Source organism: Xenia sp. Carnegie-2017, unplaced genomic scaffold (genome assembly GCF_021976095.1).
Source record: "Xenia sp. Carnegie-2017 unplaced genomic scaffold, XeniaSp_v1 HiC_scaffold_6, whole genome shotgun sequence".
Lineage (NCBI taxonomy): Eukaryota > Metazoa > Cnidaria > Anthozoa > Malacalcyonacea > Xeniidae > Xenia > Xenia sp. Carnegie-2017.
In genome coordinates, this window is record NW_025813526.1 from 15250485 (window position 1) to 15269629 (window position 19145).

The window sequence follows — 19145 nt, forward strand, 5'->3', positions numbered from 1 at the left end:
TTTGCATCATTTATCAATCAACATGCCAAAGCATGTTGAATTGCAAAAAAACATTCATTTTTATAATAATAGACATTAGTGCTTAAACAACCAGGACATTTTTGGTGGTATAATTATCAAATAGTTTACATATGAGAATTTCGATGTTCTTTGTTTTGGGAACTTTGTAATTAATGTTAAGTTTTGTTTCGTTTTTCTTATCTTTTATTGAATTCTTGGTTTGAATTCTGGTTTTGTTCAAGAAGAACAGATTGAAATATGTAAATTATAAAATAGTTTTTCTCATCGCTTCAAAAGTTCCATAACATCCTGTTTTTATTAATGAAAATAATACTACTCCCTAACTTACTTCTTTTCGTTACGTTACAGAAAACTCAACATAACACAAATCAACGACGGTATTTGGCATCACCTGGCCATCATAATTGGTCACATGAGTAAAAATTTATCTTGATGGATTTAAAATTTATAACAAAACTAAGTTAAATCATTCATTACCATTATTACGCGATGGTGGTGTTGTTGCTATTGGTCAAAAACTTGAATGTGTGAATGGTGTTTTTGATCCAAATATGTCATTTGTTGGTGAAATAAGTTATTTGAACTTGTGGAACAATGACGTTACACGTGATAAATCCTGTCCTAAGATGCTGATCATTGATGAATGTACACGTGGTCTAAATGAAAATACTTTTGTAATTAAGTGGAGTCATGTGTACCAATTTGCAAGTGGAAATGTTACAAAAGTGCCTTCATTACCTAAGTTTGGTAAGTTAAAGCTGTATTTTTACTCCAATCTTTTATAATTATGTTTATAAAAATAATTCAAAGTCAAAACATTTTTCGTGAATTTTACTGAAAATGGTAAATAGTAAATAAAAAAAAACGCAAGTTCATTTCCTATAAAGCTAAATATTTAAATCAATGTAAGTATTTTAACTGTATTTTCTTTATACTTTTAATTAAAACGCACCCAACCAAACTGAAAATAAGATCTCATCTCGCACTTTTTTATCAATTATTTCTAGCAAAAAAACAGAATATTTCTTCAAATTTGTTGTACGTGGCATTAACTCGCCTAACAAATATGTTCTTAAATCGTACCCAGTCAGCTATAGTTTTATTAAATGGCGAAATTTTCAACTTGGGCGGTTTTGCTTAAGTTGCTCCTACAGCCTTTTTAACTTGTAGTTAATTTCTTTTCAGTAAGGTATTTATTAAATTCATGCTGTTATAATAAATTTATATCTCAGTCTTCTTTAATAAGTTTTGCTTCTCGTTCTTTATTCCTTTCTACTCTAATAATTTTCTCTTGTGTCTACCTAGAAATGTAGATAATTGATTCATGTTACTTAACAATGGCAATTACTTCTATGTTTCCTCTTTCTTCCATTTTCAGATCGAGCACGGTGTTTTTTAATTTTCTTTTCTCAATATTGACCCCATGTAATTCAGTTCATGTTGCTAGATCGCTTTAGTTTGTTTGTTTGCCGTCTCTATTTTCCTCATATCAATGTTTGCAATCAGCTCTGCTGTTTTCTCTTATTAGCACTTTAATTGTCCAATTTTTTTGTCAGCTAATTTTGACATGAATTTGTTGCTCACCAGTATTGATGATTGGTCGACTTTTTTATTCAAAGCGCTCTTTAGTATAATCAATAACGCTTCAATAGAAAAAAGAGTATAGGAAATTAAAGTTGGCTACATTTCATATTACGTGTTGTTTAAGGTCGTCCCAAATTTGAGTGATGCTTATCTAACGCTTCTTAACATTTATTTTTCAGGTTTTTCATCATGCAAAGAAGCATTAAAAGATAACAGGTATAGTATGCCTAACACATAACTTTTTAGGAATCTGTACTCATTATAAGGTTAAAAAAGTTATGTCTACCTTTTTACTTTTACCACGCTCATTAAGCTCATTTCCACGCTCACGCTTATTTTGTCGCGGTTGGTAAACATGAAACAAAAAAACAAAGTTAAGCTTTGTGTAACTAGCTTTAGAGGAATGACTCGACAAACATTGATTTTATTGTTTTTCATTGTTTCATTAGAGCAAATAATTATTTAGATAAAAAAAAACATAATGAATTACCGCAATAGTCTTTATCTGGAGCGGATCTAGAGTAAATCAAATAAGTCACGCGACTGATGTTTACAGTTCAAAAATTAGTCATCGAATTTAATGCTTACAATTGTATTTTGTCATTGGACTAAGTCACTAAGGAGTTACGTGAGATATGCTCGTGCAAATCTAGTGTTTAGTCTTCCACGTTAGTCGTTAGTGCCGATCGATAAATTTTATAAATGGCGAGAGGTTCTGATATAGATGAAGTTTTACAGTATGTTCTCAAAGAAACTGACATATTGGACAATAACGAAAAAGAACCAATCAACGAGAAACAGATGCCAAAAGTTCTTCAAAACTTAAATTATGTATTTTTGAGCATTGCAGAATCCATGAAGTAAATGAAGAAATCAATAATTTGTGGTGGTATATGTAAACACATGGAAACGGATGAATCAATGAAGAAACGACCGAAAACATTAAAACAAAGTGATGTTTAGGACGAAAGCGATGTTAATGATTGAGAAACATTGTTGCAAACAGCGGACACCCTGGCCAACACGGTCACAGAGGGTGAAAGAAGCGTCGAAACTGCTCGAAGCGAATAGAATGCTATGCTAACTGAAATCTCGAAAGATTTCCATCAAGATGAGGACATAGGTCCGAGAATAAATCAGCAACTTGCTGACATTATAAACAAAAGTTAGTCTGCTAAACTAACCGACACAAAAATAAAAGAAAGATGAGTAGGCATGCAGGTCTATCTGCGAGAGTGGGACTTCATGTGTGAATGGAGGCCAATTTGTGATGCACACGAACGTCCGCAAACGCTGCAGGGGTACGAGACAAGAGGGGAAGGGCATTGCTTCCTTCGGGCCCTTTTCTCCTTGATGGCTGCTGCTCTACCGGCTTCGAAGTTTCGAACGCCCTGGGAGCATAGATGCCTCCACTGCAGTCTGTCTCCCGCGAACTCCTCTCAGGTGTTTGGGTCTATGTTGCAGCTCTTGATGTTGGCTTTAAGGGTGTTTTTGTATCTCCTCAGCGGTCTTCCTTGGACATGGCTCCCGTCTTGTAGTTGACCATACAGCAGCATCTTTGGGATTCTGCTGTCATCCATCATTACGACATGGCCTGTCCATCGGAGTTGAGCTTTGATAATCAAGCTCTCAATGCTGGAGAGTCCACACCTTTCAAGGACTTCAAGATTGGACACTTTGTCCTGCCACTTGATGCGGAGGATTTTTCTCAAGCAGCGCTGGTGGAACTGTTCCAGCTGTTGTATGTGCCTGCGATAAGTGGTCCAGGTTTCACAGCAGTACAGCAGAACACTCAGGACCACAGCCCTGTAAACAGCAATTTTGGTGACGATCTTGATGCCGTGTTCCTGCCAGAGTCGTCTCTTTAGTTTTCCGAAAGCAGCACTGGCCTTTGCAATACGCCGCGTTACGTCTGCGTCCAGGGAACCATTGTTGCTGATGGTGCTGCCAAGGTAGCAGAACTTGTCAACAGTCTTGATGTTGGTGTAGTTAATGATGTTAGGAGGTGGTGGTGAGGTGTCACGAGTCTGGGATGGTGGAAGCTGAACCAGGGTCTCAGTCTTACCCATGCTGATGGTCAGCCCAAAGCGATCACATGCAGTTGCGAAGCGGTCTATTATGCACTGGATGTCTTCATGAGAGTGGGCGGCTAGTGCTCAGTCATCTGCAAAGAGAAATTCACGCAGGAGTGCCTCGTAGACTTTGGTCTTGGCCTGAAGTCTTCTGAGGTTGAAGAGCTTTCCATCAGTACGGAACTGAATGTACACCCCTTTGTCGAAGTCAAGGAAGGCGTCTAGCAGCATCGCTGCGAGCAGGATGGAGAAGAGAGTGGGGGAAAGAACACAACCTTGCTTCACACCGTTCTTCACAGGAAATGGGTCCGATGTCTCCCCACTTTCTTGGACTCTTGCCTGCATGCCATCGTGAAAGGAGGCTACCAGAGAGACTAGCTTCTTTGGACACCCAAATGTTCCCAGGATACTCCAAAGGCCTTCCCCATTAACGTTAGGTCTACGAAGATCATGTGGAGTTCCTTGTTTTGCTCGCGGCACTTTTCCTGAAACTGGCAAATAGCGAAAACCATGTCAGTAGTTCCCCTACCTGCCCGGAAACCACACTGAGAGTCAGGGACGATGGCCTCGGCAACATTTGTGATTAGCCTGTTAAGGACTACTCTGGCCAAAACCTTGCCTGGGATGCAGAGGAGGGATATGCCTCGATGGTTGTCACATGAGGTCTTATCGCCTTTCCTCTTATAGATGTGCACGACGGCAGCATCTTTGAAGTCTTGGGGGACCTTGGCAACTTTCCAAACCTCCTGGAACAGGGATGTCAGTTTGTCCAGGAGTGCCTGGCCTCTGTTCTTGTAGACGTCAGCTGGAATGCCATCAGCACCAGGAGCTTTTCCAGACCTTGTCTGCTTGAGGGCTTTCGCAACCTAGTCTCTGGTGGGTTGGTCGGCAATTTCCTCTTTGATTTCCTCTTTGGGAAGGGACTCAGTGGTTTCTTCGTTCATCTGTGACTCTCTATTCAGCAGTTTGTTGAAGTGTTCAGCCCAGCGTGAAAGTATGTCAGCTTTGTCTGTTAGCAGTGTCGTTCGGTCTGCAGACCTGATGGGGGTAGAGCCTGACGATTTTGGACTGTACACCGCGCTAAGCCTAACGTGGAGCTTTTTTGAGTCGTGAGCAACAGCTGCCACTTGGATTTCTTCGGCTTTCTTTTCCCACCAGGCGTTCTTCATTTCCCGCAACTTGTGTTGCACATGGTGCCTCACTTGCTGGTAGTCTTGCTTCTTCTTCTCGCAAGCTTTGTCCCCTATAAGGTCGCTGTGAGCCTTATGGAGCCTGTCATTAAGCCTGTTGATCTCAGCGTCATTCTCGTCAAACCAGGTTCGATGTTTTCGCTCAACGTATCCAAGACACTCGCTGCAGTGTTGTAGACGGCTTCTTTGAAAGTGATCCAGTCTTCCTCTATATCCTCGCCCGTGATGTTAATGTTTCCCAGAGCTACCTCTAGCTTCTCTTGCAGCTCTTCTTTGTTGGGTGGAATGCGAGCTACATTCAACTTCCTCAGTGGCTTCTCTCTTGTTGATTTGTTCTTTCTGGTGAGCTGGATGTTCATCTTGCTCCGTAGCAGGCGGTGATCAGACCTACAGGCGGCACCACGCATGCAGCGTGTGATGTGCACGTCTCGGCGGTCCCTCTGGCGGATGATTACGTAGTCCAGCATGTGCCACTGTTTGTAGTGAGGGTGCATACATGTGTTCTTCAGCTTGTCAGCTTGTTGAAAGAGAGTGTTATTGATGGTTAACTCGTGCTGTGCGCACAGAGATAGTAGTATCAGGCCATTGGAGTTGCAATTGCCAGTTCCATGGCGACCCAGGATGTTTGGCCAGATGGTGTAGTCTACTCCAACTCGTGCGTTAAAGTCTCCAAGGATGATGTGTTTGTCTCTGCGGTCAACACAGGAGAGTAGCTGGTTGAGCTCTTCGTAGAAGGCTTCCTTCACTTCATCTGGGTTTGTCATTGTAGGGACGTAGGCGCTGAGAATTATTCAGTGGTAGTCTTTCTGGAGTTTCAGCCGCAGGGTAATGAGGCGATCGCTGATGCTATGTGGCAAGCTGATTAGTCGCCTTGCGAGCTGAGTGCGTATGGCAAATCTCACGCCTGAGTGTCTTGGTTCGTTTTCCGTTTTCCCAATGCAGTAGAAGATATAGCCACCACCGACCTCTTCCAGTTGAGTTTCATCTGCAAGTCTGGTCTCACTCAATGCGGCTATGTCCACCTGGTAGTGTCCAAGCAACCTTGCTAATAGAGCAGTGCGTCGCTCTGGTCTGTCTCCCCTGTCCAACAGCGTTCTCACGTTCCATGCCCTAATGGTTAAGCGCTTTCTTGTTTGTTATCCTTAGTTGTACGACCGCTTAGTTGGATGCCCAGGCAGGTGCGGTTCCTGCCAGGTGCAAGTAGGGCAGGCTTTGTTTAGGGATCCTTTTATCTCCCTTTACCATGTGGGGAGAGCAGTGCTAACCCTAAAGAGGGCTGCTCTGTCACTGCGAGAGGATACAGCACCGTATCTGCCCTAGGTTTACGGCGGACGACCATCAATTCGCAGCCGCCTGCGTGCAGAATTATGGCTAAGAGCTTCCAGCAGCATCCTCTGCCTATTCCCGTCACCATTTCTCCATTGCCACAGGACTTGAGATTGCTGGCGCAAAAAAGGGATGTTGCATCACTTGATTGCGGCAAACCTGCTTGCCTGGCCAGCACAGGTGAATGTTTTGGGTGAAGATGGGATATGCATGCCTGTCTCCACCCTCTCGCCTACTCACGCTCAATACTCCACAGGTGCAGAAGCTGTCACGTGTAGAGCGGCCCCAGCAGGGCAGCTTTCTTCTTCGGAGTATCCGTCTCCTAGCCTTTCCCGTGACCGAGTACACCGCAAGGCAGCAGCGGTTTGGAGTCAGGGTTTTCCTTCCCCTAGGTGGGCTAGCGTCCTGGGTTAACGAGCCACCACCTTCCCGAAGCATCTGGTTTTAAGGCGCCAGAGACCCGCCTTCGCCCTTCTCCTGTTGGTGAAAGCAGTTCCGCCGGGCTTAGAAGTAAAGCCACACGAGCAGGCCAGGAGTTTGACTTGGTTGACAGAGGCTGTTTGAGGCGCACGCCGTAAAGAGCATTTTGTAAACACCGGGAGCTTATCCCCGGAGCCACTCCTGACTGTGTCAACTTTGAAACCTTTATTGATTATATTAGTTACCAAAAGCCGCATAAATCTGTAACATCTGACACTCTATCAAGGTGGCTTGAAAAAATCTTGAAAATGGCTGGTATTGTTGACTTCACGGGACACAGCATCAGAGCTGCCTTATCGTCTGCAGCAAAATGAAGTAAGGCCAATATTACTAGAATCTTGCAAGCGGCTGTCTGGATAAATGCATCCCATTTTAACAGATTTTATAATAATTCCCTACACAGTAAAGACAATTTTGTGCAAGCATTGTTACATTCCATTGCACAGGACCAAATGTAGCAAAATAGCGTGTTATTGTTATTCATCGAGAGCGGTTTTATCCATAATGATTCATCTTTTATGAGTTTTAACTATTACGTACCCTCATGATCCCATTATTTTGAATATGTAACGTGACTCCTTAGTGACTTACCGAATGACAAAATTGAAATTTAAAAATTAAACGAGGCTTACCTGAAAGTTCAATTTTGATTGTAAATCTTTGAGCTATTGAAAAAGGAAACTATAAGGATTCTTCCACCCCCATTAATGCCTGAGAGAATAATTAGGTTTGTTTTCTCAACCTATGGGTTTTTTTCTTATGTTGACATCACCCGCGGCGTTAAAGACTGAACACATGATCTGCGTGCGCATATCTCACGTGACTCCTTAGTTTCCATCTCCAATAACTCATAGAATTACAATGAACTATTAAATGAAAGAATTACATGTAAGTTTCACTTTTAATTTTCAAATTTTTTGTAATCATTAAATTCTCGATTCATACTAGTTCGAATTTCATTGTTAAAATTCTGTTTTATATCTAAAAACGTATATAAATTTCACATTGGCAAACAGATCAGTTGATTTTAACATATCTGGAATTATATTAACTGACTGGTTGATAGGCGAGTTGGCTTGACTGGTTTGACCAATAATGAGGTTCAAGAAAGCTAAGGAAGCGTTTTCGATTGTCAATTGCCTGATGATTGGGCGATCTGGAATAATCTCGGCGGATAAAAAGGGTAGCCCAACCAATAAGGGACTGCAATTGCTGTTGTGTAATTAGTTCATTTAAATTTTGTTCTTATTGTGACTGGCTTTACCAACTTCAACTGATAGCCAATTGTGATAAAAGCGGATTTCTACTAAACGAATTTTGTTACAATCGTCAAAAAATATGAGCCGTCCCTTGTTTTACATCATTTGCAGCTTTACACATTATATAGAGGTGTGATTGAAGTCTCTAGGGGGGTCTATTCTTGAGAACTTAGCAAAAAAACTTAAATGTTTTGGATTAACATTATTGTAAATTATATTTTATATTGCTAATGGGTCTAAACTCTTAGCATAACATCCAAGTATTGTAAACTTTAAAGTTTTTTTTAAAAAAAAACTTAGCAAAATGTCTTCTTTTTACGCATAAACGATGACTACAATAAAATTTGTATTGCTTTAAAACGATGAAAATGGCATTTCTGAGGCTTTGGAATTCAAAATTTTACACCTTAGATAATCCATGATAGATGTATAAAAGTCATAGATCTGTCAAGAATTGTGCCTCCAAATTCTTATTCCTCGTTAATTCACAATCGATCAAAGTAAACACGTTACAATATGGTTTACAAAGGTATATTAACTAGAAATCTCTCTGAATAAAATGTTAGTTCGTTACTGTATTATTGTACAATGGATTTCGTCTTGGTCACATACGTCTCACATCTAACTTGCTTCTCTCATTTTCTCTCCACTATAACTCCCAACTCTTGACGTCATTACTGATATTTTGTGCATGCTACTAACTTTTATGATAAATGATGTCCTTTTCAGTTTCCGACAGATCCGCTCCACCTGTTCTTAATTAGTTCTCATTTTACGTTAATTTTAAAAATAAACATTTTCTTAATGCAGTTGCATTTTTTGAAATATTTCTTTTATGAAAACACATTATCTAAAACGTACAGTTCATGATATTTTAGTAATATAATACATCCTTAAATGTTTTTCATATTTTATTAAATAGATAATACATAACTCTCCATCATTATATTCAATCGGGATTTTTTATTCTTAAACAAAAATGCGTGAAAAAACTTGATGTTTGCCAACGTTTCTTGTTATAAATATTATATTAATAAATTCTAGCGACAAAATCCAGATTCCAAAATTGTGTTGTTAATTTATTTTAAACAAATGTAAAAGTTCAAAAGATGGTGCGTACTTGATAAAGACAAACACTTCACTTGGCTACAGCAAAGTTTTCTGTAAAAGAATCATATCTGGTTGTTCAGGAGAAGGTTGGACGCTGGTGATGAAAATTGATGGGAATAAGGTACAACTAAAATTGTTTAAATTTTTCTTAAAATGTGTAGTAATATAACATCATAAATCTTTGTGTTTAATGATAAATGAAGGCATTAACAGATTGATAAAAATCTATGTTCGTTGCATTAACAAGCTTCATTTTTAAAAATTAGGTTCTTATCTTTAAATTTAATATTTTACTAAAGCTTGATTTCTATGAAAACGTAGAAATCATTAATATTGGATAACATTTGTCGTTACCACTTATGCACTGGTTTTAATGGAAACTTGATTCGAGGCAAAAATACAACTACTGCACTACAATAAATATAGACGAAGTGTTTTTAATAATAGACATGTTTTGGCATCTCATGTTGCTATCTTCAGTATAATTGAATTATTACATAAATAATACAAAGTTTATATAAAAGTAATATGAAACAGTAACATTAATATACAGATGTGCATACAATATAACAATAATAAGGAAATAAGATAAATTTATAGAGGCTGGACTAGGGTATTTATCATATCGGCAAGCACGTAAAGATGAATGTGGTTATATATGATTAACTAGTATAACTGCTAACGCTTTAGGTTTATTTTTTTGAATTTTTGTACATTTAGTTCATTTTACATTCTCGACATAAACTTAAAATTACAATGAGTAAAGAGTTTACTGTGGAAGGAGAGACAGTAAGTGTCGCCATCGCCACAATGTGATTTCCGCCTGTGTTAACATTGAAACAGTTACAGAAGGTCGATTTGTCTTTGTATGGTAGAAGTTATAATACCTCAGATCAGTTCATGTCTAATGCAATTAACCTATTTTTTGGAGACAGGAAATACTATTTAACTTAAAATAAATGTTAGAAATGTTTAACTTTGAACAGAATATTTAAATCATTCTTTAATTTTTACAAATTTTGTTTAGAAAACATTCGATTTTGACTCATCGTTTTGGACAAATAAAAGTAGTTACAATATTAAAGGTGGTAAAACAGGAATGGATGATTTGGAAACAAAACTTCCTACCTACTGGAGCACCAAAATTAACAAGATATGTGTTGGAATGAAACTCAACGGTACAAACTTCATCAGCTTCAAGATGAAAGCTAAATCGTTGTATGATGTCATCGCTGGTGGAGAATACCGCAAAACAAGTGTGAACCGAAGCCAATGGATGTCATTAATCAAAGACAGCGTTCTTCAACGATACTGCAATAAAGAAGGTTTTAACGCCATTGCAACAGGAGAGTTTCACGCTCGTGTAAGGCTTGGTATCATAGGAAATGAGGAAATTGGTTGTCGTTTATCCGATTCTTTCATTGGTTTTGGTGGTCCATACAACGGTAAATACTGCTCGCGAAAACCTCATATCAACAGCTGCGGGAACTCAGCTCGTTGCACAAGAAAGCTGAAAAAGCCGATAGAGCTTAAATCAATGGGATACATTTTTGTTTCTTAATTACAAAAGTGGTAATAGGAAGCACACTTGTTCTTGTTTCAGGCTATACATATTTGTAATTCGAATTATGCAGAACAAGCTGTAGATGTACTTACTTTTTAAAGTAAGTTTTGCGAACTATATTTAACCATGTTTGTTTGAGTAATATTTAGCAGACTCCTTCAAAATGTATTAGAAAATCACTTTTTCAAAGCTTTCATTTGATTATTCTATAATGAGCATGAAATATACGTATTAAACACAACAAAATTCACACTGCTTGATGAAAATCCCACGCTATCCCGAGAAGCTAAACTACAACGATTCCTCAGAAAATTAAAAAGGAAGGGCTCAATTGACAAAACCATTATACAAAACCATTTTCTTAAAAGGCTCTCAACCACTCCGTTTTTATGGCTTACCCAAGTACACAAGAAACGTGAAGCAAGACAACCGCCTCCATTACGTTAATGATCCTTTGAAGTGACCTTCTCGGATGTTTTAATAGCAAAAGCAAGGTCAAGTTTTCACTTTAAGGTTAGTTTTGCTTCAGCTATTAATCGCTATTGAATGTGATGGTAATTTTCCCATAAGCAAATCAATCTTACAACATTTCGTCCAAATTTCAACCAAATTCGCGATCCTCTGATTAGACGCTTTAATTCTGCCATCAACATTGAAAAGATCTCACTTTGGTTTTGGCATCGAGTGTTTAATTTTAAACGCTGTACTATTGTCTGTGAATGGTTCAGATAGTTTCGGTTGGTAGTTTCATCCTGTACCAGTAGCGCCAGCTCATCGTAACTCTTGAGGACAACGATAGCTACCAAACTTTGAATCAACTTAAACGTTTTCGTCCCTACGCTAACCAAAAAAATCGATTGGTGTTTGGTTTCGTCTTCCATATCTTTGCCCTGAAAAAGTGATTCTTAAGCTCGACAAAATGTCGCTATTCTTTATTATTGCCATTATTTTCTTCGATTTTCCAAAAAGTCGTCATATTAAATGTAATCCGCTTTAATTTTGTCGGCCAGTGTGGTCGCCTAACTGGGTTTGAAATTCCTTTAGTCGTAGTAAAACGTTTTCTTCGTCTTGAAGATTGCGGCAAGAAGATTACATGTTTGTAAATGTAGATCGTCTTGGTTGGTATAGTCCTGAGAAGGACTGTTTTTGTTGTTGTTGACTGACGTTTCGACAACCTTAGACGTAGTCATATTCAGATTCTTTTGACTTTGAAGATGACTACCGCTAAAGTTGTCGAAACGTCAGTCAACAACAACAAAAACAGTCCTTCTCAGGACCATACCAACCTGGACGATCTACATTTAGAAACATGTAACGATACTCCCGTGTTTAAACCATTTACTTTAGGAAGATTAAAGTAAAGAATCATGTTTTAAAAGCGAGAAAATAACTGACAACTACTTGCCAACAGATAAAAAAGTTGATATCGGTTAAAAAGTAATTACATTGATGACAATTCAAATATACTCTTAATATATACTGTCGACATATATAACGTCAATTTAAAATTTTGTCACAAATTTACAAGTTGGCTACGCCATTGTATTTCCCATATCATTATTAACTCAGTTACAGGTGACTTAAAGTACTTTATTTATTGCGGGTGATCTATTTGGTTTTTAAAAGAATTTCATTTCCCAAAGAAATCAGCCAGGTACACTTTAATGTATTAATACACACCCCATTTCTAAAGTGATGTCTAGTAATGATCTTGGATTTCTTGAGATCTGTCTTTCTCAATGCCCATCATTGTCTTTATCAATTTGTCTTTCATCATTTTAAGTTTATCTCTTATCTTTTTACTAAAGTCTTTGTCATTCTTTATTTTTTACTTTAACTTTCTCTTTCATCCTTTTAAGTTCCTGTTTCACCATTGTAAGTTCCATTTCCAATACGTCATTGTTTTCATTCTTTTTCTAAAACTGTTGAAATGAGGTCAGACCCATAAATATATTTCCTAATCATGTAACCAAAGTTTTGTGTTGACGTTTCAGCCAATCTGCAGCTGGTTTTAAAAAGCTGTTGCTATTCAAACAAGACCATTTTTAAAGCTGTGCATCTTTGTTTCTAAATCAATTATCATTTTTGCCTAGAGAAGAGACATTGCTCTACATAAGATCATTACTTAAGCTAACACTGATACACGTTATCTTTTAGTTTATACAAAAGGGAAGTAAATTTAGGCTGTTTTTGTTCTCTTTTAATAACTCCTCAAAAAATACATTGATTTAAGTTATCTTATATTCACAGAAAAAAAAAGTTACTAAAGGTTGAGATTTATATCGAAGTTTTATCCTTTTTTTCACAAATACGTTGTACCGACGTATTTGGTGTTGATATTGGAGGCTATTAATATAGTGTTTCTCTTAATGTCAAGCCTCCAAAATAAAATCTTTTCATTCAACTACCATCGTTAGACTTGACATCCTATTATTTTAGTAGTGAAAAACAGTGACCTCTGACTTGGTAAAATAAACCTATAGTTAAAAAGCTTGCACGATTTATTAAGCTTTCATTTAAATTATTTTTATGCGTATTAGCTTTTTTAAGTAGCGTTAATATCCTTTTTGCATTCTAATTTTCTCTTAAAACTACCTACACTAACTTTCGCTATCTATGTTGATATCAAAGGGAAATGTAAAACTGTTTTTCTTCCCTGTTGTTTATTCACCTCAGAAGACTGCTCTTGTTCTCTTTTCTTCAATCATTATAAGGCAGTGTGCATATAGACTGTTCTATATTTTCAATCAAAGTGATATTTCTGAAATTAAAGTTAAAGAAGATTCTCCTATGTAGGCTTCTCATTTATAAGAACTATTTGCTTTCTCAAAAAATTCCAATTACTCACAGTATAAAAGGGTTTGATTTGCTTATTTTATGCTTGAACTCGTTTCTCATAATGATGATTGAATTCATAATGATGATTGACTCGAATTCATAATGATGATTTGAATTCATTCACTCGAATTCATAATGACGATTGACAGAAACAGAAGAAACAAAACAAAATAAAACTATTCGCAGCGTTTTCAATGTATTAAACTCAGAGATAACATTTTCCACAAAACTTTCTCCAAAATCAAAGTCCCCATCCTCATGAAAATGGCAGTTAAAATTTCGTGCCCAAAGATTTTGAATCTTTCTCTATCAATCATGATTACCGTAAATGCTTTTGCAAACGCCGCCAAGAAGAATAACAGTAGGAACATTACCTGTAGAGTAGAGCAAATTTACTTAAATTTTTTTCTTAACAGATGTGAACAGAAACAAAAAACTTTTTATATCAACATGTATAAAGATAGTATGGTTTTACAGACCACAAAATTTTAATCGTCATAACATTTATTTAAAAAGCTTACACAACTCAATCCAACACTTCCCGCAGTGTTACCAAAAATTATTTTGATATTTAAGTGATATGTAAACCATGCATAATGTGAATTCCATTCTTCTTATTGTATAAATCAGCACACTAAAGTATGGAAATTGGGTGAAATGTGTAACCAGATAAAGCAGTGCAGAAAACAATGCTATGGAACAGGCTTTTCACTGAGAAATCGTCGAGGAAAGAGGACTGTGTATATGTAGAGAACACATTCCAAAAGTTCATGTCGTCGATAAAGAAGTGCAATTTGTAAAGAACTAACTATAGAAAAACAAAATTAAATTGTAATAAATCAGAGATCACTAATACGTATGTCAACTGACATTTTTGAAAAAAACTATTAAAACCAAACTAAAAACTATTTTTGTCCAAAAACAGAACTAATGACTTACGTGGGAAAGGCAAAAAAATCAATTTGGCTTAGCTAATATTCACTCAAAAAAAGACTTTACATATCTTTTTAATTACTGAAGATAATTTATAGAAAGAACAAAGAAGAAAATAATCAATGTTTTTTAATCCCACTTGACAAAATTCTTTAATGCAACCATAGCCAGAAAAAAATAAACAAACTGCCCTTGCCATTGTCAAGGAGGCATTATCTAGTGCTAGAAATAAAAAACACATCGTAAGAAACTTTATTGTTGATTAGATGTATATGCGCTGGATTACCGTTGTCTTGGGATGTTTTCTCATAATCAGGAATGCCATTTGTTTTGCTAAAAATACCTTGTGTCGTGTTAAGAGTGCTTTATGTTGAACTATCATCTTTGTTTAAAAGCGTTGTCTTATAGCTGGGAATGCTAAATGCATAGAAGTTAAAAAAATTGGAAAAACACAAGATACCTAAACAATTCAAGTGTGTAATACCTCCATGTGTTATTTCATCACTTTTCTTTAAGATATTTCAAGCAGACAGGATGAGAAAGACATTTGTAGCTTTTATTATCCATCATCGCTTTGACAGCCATGTGTGCTAGGCTTACGTTTAGTAGACTTCATATTGCACTCTGCATGTATAATAAAAGTTATAAAACATATTTATATGAAGATGTTATTCTTTTTAATGAATGGCACAGTTAAGAATGATGTGAAGAAGAGAATAAAAACAGAGTGTACATACTTTTGGCACTACCTTGTAAACATATGACTTCATATTCAACTTTATAGTCATCACATTCTGGGTCACCTGTGGAAATCATGCTGTTACAAAGAGCTTGGTAAGCCACATCTGACATGTTTTCTGTAACCAACTTTGTAATCTGTACTTCAGGATCGTGAAACGATTTTTGCAAAATCTGAAAACAAAAATCAAAGTTCTTAAATTGTAGTTTACTGAAATTTATTAAAAGAAATGCGTTATAAGCAAGAGCTATTCTTGTTCAACGAATATACTGATAAAGTAACACTTTTTTTGCAATGTGAACTTAGGTATGCAATATCTTTTGCTTTGAAGAAAACACATGGTAAGTAAGATTACTCAAACCTCACGCCATCTATTATAACACAATAGCATCATAGCACTCTCTTGTTCATCACATTAAATAGCCAAATTAAAGCAGTTGATGAATTCATAATTATTTGTAATGGCTGCCTTGTTGTCCTGTAAGCATTCCAAAACATCTTTCTTGTCATGTGAGGCAGCATCCGGCAGTGCTGTGCGTTTATCTTTAGTCTCCCAGTTTATCATGGAATAATCATGTTCTAGCAATAATTTAACGACTTCGACATTTCAATCCTGTGCTGCGAAATGAAGAGTAGTAGATTCTTCATGGTTCTTAAAATTAAACATATAATTTGGTTGACATTTACTTTATTACATGGAAAAACATTTAAAAAAAGTGATGTATTTTTAGGAGCAATCTCTTGTTGTTAACACTATTCTCTTGTTGTTATTGTTTAAAACATTCACTAAATGGTTTTCATTGCTTAAAATGCCTTTTCCAAACACTTGGGAATGTTGCTCGAGTTTAGAAAAGTGGTACAAAAGCACTCGGCTTCGGCTCATGTTTTGAGCACTTCACTTAACTCTCGCTTAGCTTCCGTGTGTTTGGATAAGGCAGTCCAAAAATAAAAACCGTTTAGTAAAGTTAATTCTTCTTTAGAATTATGCTTTTCTTTTAAAATATTTTGGCTTGAGTATACTTTTTCAAATTTAATTCAAGCACGCAAGAAAAATTGTTCATAAAATTTGTTGTCTTTAAGTTGCTCAATTAAGATGAACCTAAATGCCTTTCAAGCTTTATTTATGAATTAAAAAGTGACATACGCATTAGGTTAGCTACTTAAGAGAAACAGATGTGCAAGATTCCGACATAGTTTTATTATAATTTTGTTGACTCATTAGCTTTTAGCGTCATTTTAGTAATGCGAGTTATTTCACTTTAATATTTAACATATATCGACGCCTTGTATATGTAAACAGCGTGCTGTTATGACAATTTAAATTTACTAGTTAATGATGTCCCCTGGATGAGAAATGTTTCTTATTTTGCAACTTTAAATGCAAACGCGAAAATTGTTTCCTCCCTTTGATTCATTTGTTAAAATCCACCTATCAGCAAAAACTTTTTTCTCAAATATTAGAACAAGGTGTAATAAGGTTTGTAACAAGGTCCATGGTTTTAACTTGTTCAAACCATATTTTTGTTATGTCGGTTGTAAGTTGCCTCTAAATGGACCCTGTCCATCTTTGCAAAAATCCGATTCCAGCAGAATTATCATATCATCGAAGATATTTGGTATATATATCTTCTATTGACAAGTAACGTCAGAAAAGTAAGTCAAGACTTTTCGAACGGTAGGCAACTTCCATTATAAGAAGCAATTTTGCATGCATTTTGAAATTTTCAAACATTTCAATGCTGCATTTACTGAGATTTAGCCTTTGAAATTAAGACAGTGCTTTTGAGTAAAGCAGAAAATTGTTTATTTCCGTACTAATTTCAAAATTCAAAATATTCTTTGCAAAGCAGTCTAATGCTATTTTTACGGCATAAATAAGAGTGATTGGCATATATTTTAGAATACGCTAAAAGTTAAATAACTTAGTTAGGAAGTTTTTAAAAATCTGCAAAAGATTGAGATGATAAAATTTTAATCTTATGCATTGGAATGTTAAAGAACATGAGATAACACGGTTGATTGATCTGAAAATTAGTCAAAAACTTGGCCATATTCTTGAATAGATGCGTCCATATTTTTGAAATAAGGTACAAACAATGTTTCAGCTGTTCAAACAAATTTAATTATTTACAAAAAATTCTTTAAAAGGGTATAAGTATATCTGTGATCCAGTGGTTGAAATCCATCAAACACACAAAAAACGTCACCTTCATATCCTTTGACATCGTAGACTTCTATCCATTCATTAACTAAGACCTACTAAACAAAGCACTTGATTTCGCCTCAACCTACGACAACATCACAAACGCCAAAAGCAAACATCATTATACACGCTAAGAATTTATTTCTCATACACAACCAACAACTCTGGCAAAACCAACAACTCTACATTCGACGTCGCAATGGGCAGCTTCAACGGTGCTGAGACATACGAACTTGAAGGAAGCCACTTCCTGTCTCAACTACAACACATCACAACAGACATATGACTTTATCCAGACGACGGACTGGCCATTTCAAACACCACACCAATAGAAACAGAGAACATCAAAAAGGAGATATGCCGCATCTTCAACAACAGTGGACTACGCATAACTATCGAAGTAAACAACTAAGCTTTGATGCAAGTTAATGTATTATTGACGGTCATCCTTGACCATGCCATTGAACAGTTGAGGTATTATTGACAGTACATCCTTAACCATGCCATTGAACAGTTGAGGTATTATTGACAGTACATCCTTAACCATGCCATTGAACAGTTGAGGTATTATTGACAGTACATCCTTAACCATGCCATTGAACAGTTGAGGTATTATTGACAGTACATCCTTAACCATGCCATCGAACAGTTAATGTATTATTGACGGTACATCCTTAACCATGCCATTAAACAGTTAATGTATTATTGACAGTACATCCTTAACCATGCCATTAAACAGTTAATAGATTATTGACAGTACATCCTTAGCCCTGCCATTGAACAGCTAATGTATTATTGACGGTACATCCTTAACCATGCCCTAGAATGTTAATTGGGAGTGGGGTGGTGATATTCAGACATTCGGTTGCTCCTACCTGATTTCTTATTAAAGTGTGTTTTTTAATGTAAATCCTTAAGAGATGTATAATATATAAATGTAGCTTATAGTTTTTTTGTTTGTGCTTGTAAAATTTATGCGTAATTTATTATTGTTTAATTCTATTTGTAATTTTGTATAAAAATTATATTTACCTTTTTTTGTGTCTGCACATGCGCAGATATACGTATTGTATGACGTCTGTTACCGTAAATGCTCGCTTTAGCATCGCGGCGCTTATTTAATTTTTAAGATTTTGAATGCGTCGCGTATGCGAAAGCGGTACTTTAGTGGTACTTATTTAATATTTTTATTGCGCCAAGAAAATAGCGAGTTGACAAAATACAAAATCTATTTTCATGATAAAATATTATGTAACTTCATGAAAATAATGTTACATACGCGCAGAACAAGGATGTTCTGAACTGTAAAGGTTAATAACTCTAAATTTCCTCCGAGCGCCGCTCTAAAGTTACTCAGATGCGGTGCGTGACCGGAAATAGCGCTAAATAACTTTTCTGGATTCTGAGGGCGGCGCTTAAACTTCTCCGTGCGTTAGTCACGAGTGACATTGCTATCGCCTTTTCCCGCCAGTTCGCTGACTTGATTATTGGCTCAATAGCGAGGATCTTTCCTGCACGTGTAAAAAGAATCGATAACAGCAGCCATGCATCCACATCAATTCACTTTACCGAGGGTACCGTCGTTGACAGTTTAGTAATTTAAGTACCATATTCGTGTTTTTTAAAAGACATATTTCTCAAATGCCTATGTTTTATAGTTAGATGATTTGTCAAACTCCAGTGCCATTTGTTTGACAGCATTACTAGCGGAACGGACGCAAAAGTTATAGACAAACTCTTTTTATTGAACTTCAATGCTAACTTTTTTTTCTTACTTAAATTTTCTGCAGTCTTTAAAATGTTGTTATCGGTTGTCAAATGTATTA

General features: G+C 36.3%; 1 protein-coding gene across 1 annotated transcript; it reads left to right on the top strand.

Moving 5' to 3' along the window:
• Positions 1-425: 425 nt before the first annotated feature.
• On the top strand, positions 426-10856 carry LOC124457793 (uncharacterized skeletal organic matrix protein 5-like). Its single transcript, XM_047007982.1, has 4 exons — positions 426-768; positions 1785-1821; positions 9034-9163; positions 10070-10856. Exons 1-4 carry the CDS (start codon positions 573-575, stop codon positions 10601-10603), a joined length of 897 nt encoding a protein of 298 aa, XP_046863938.1. The 5' UTR covers positions 426-572; the 3' UTR covers positions 10604-10856.
• The last annotated feature ends 8289 nt before the right edge of the window (positions 10857-19145 follow it).

Coding starts and splice junctions, on each gene's coding strand:
- LOC124457793 (XM_047007982.1), top strand. CDS start 573: ATGTCATTTGTTGGTGAAATAAGTTATTTGAACTTGTGGAACAATGAC. Junction 769..1,784: donor GCCTTCATTACCTAAGTTTG/GTAAGTTAAAGC, acceptor TTTATTTTTCAG/GTTTTTCATCATGCAAAGAA. Junction 9,164..10,069: donor TGAAAATTGATGGGAATAAG/GTACAACTAAAA, acceptor AATTTTGTTTAG/AAAACATTCGATTTTGACTC.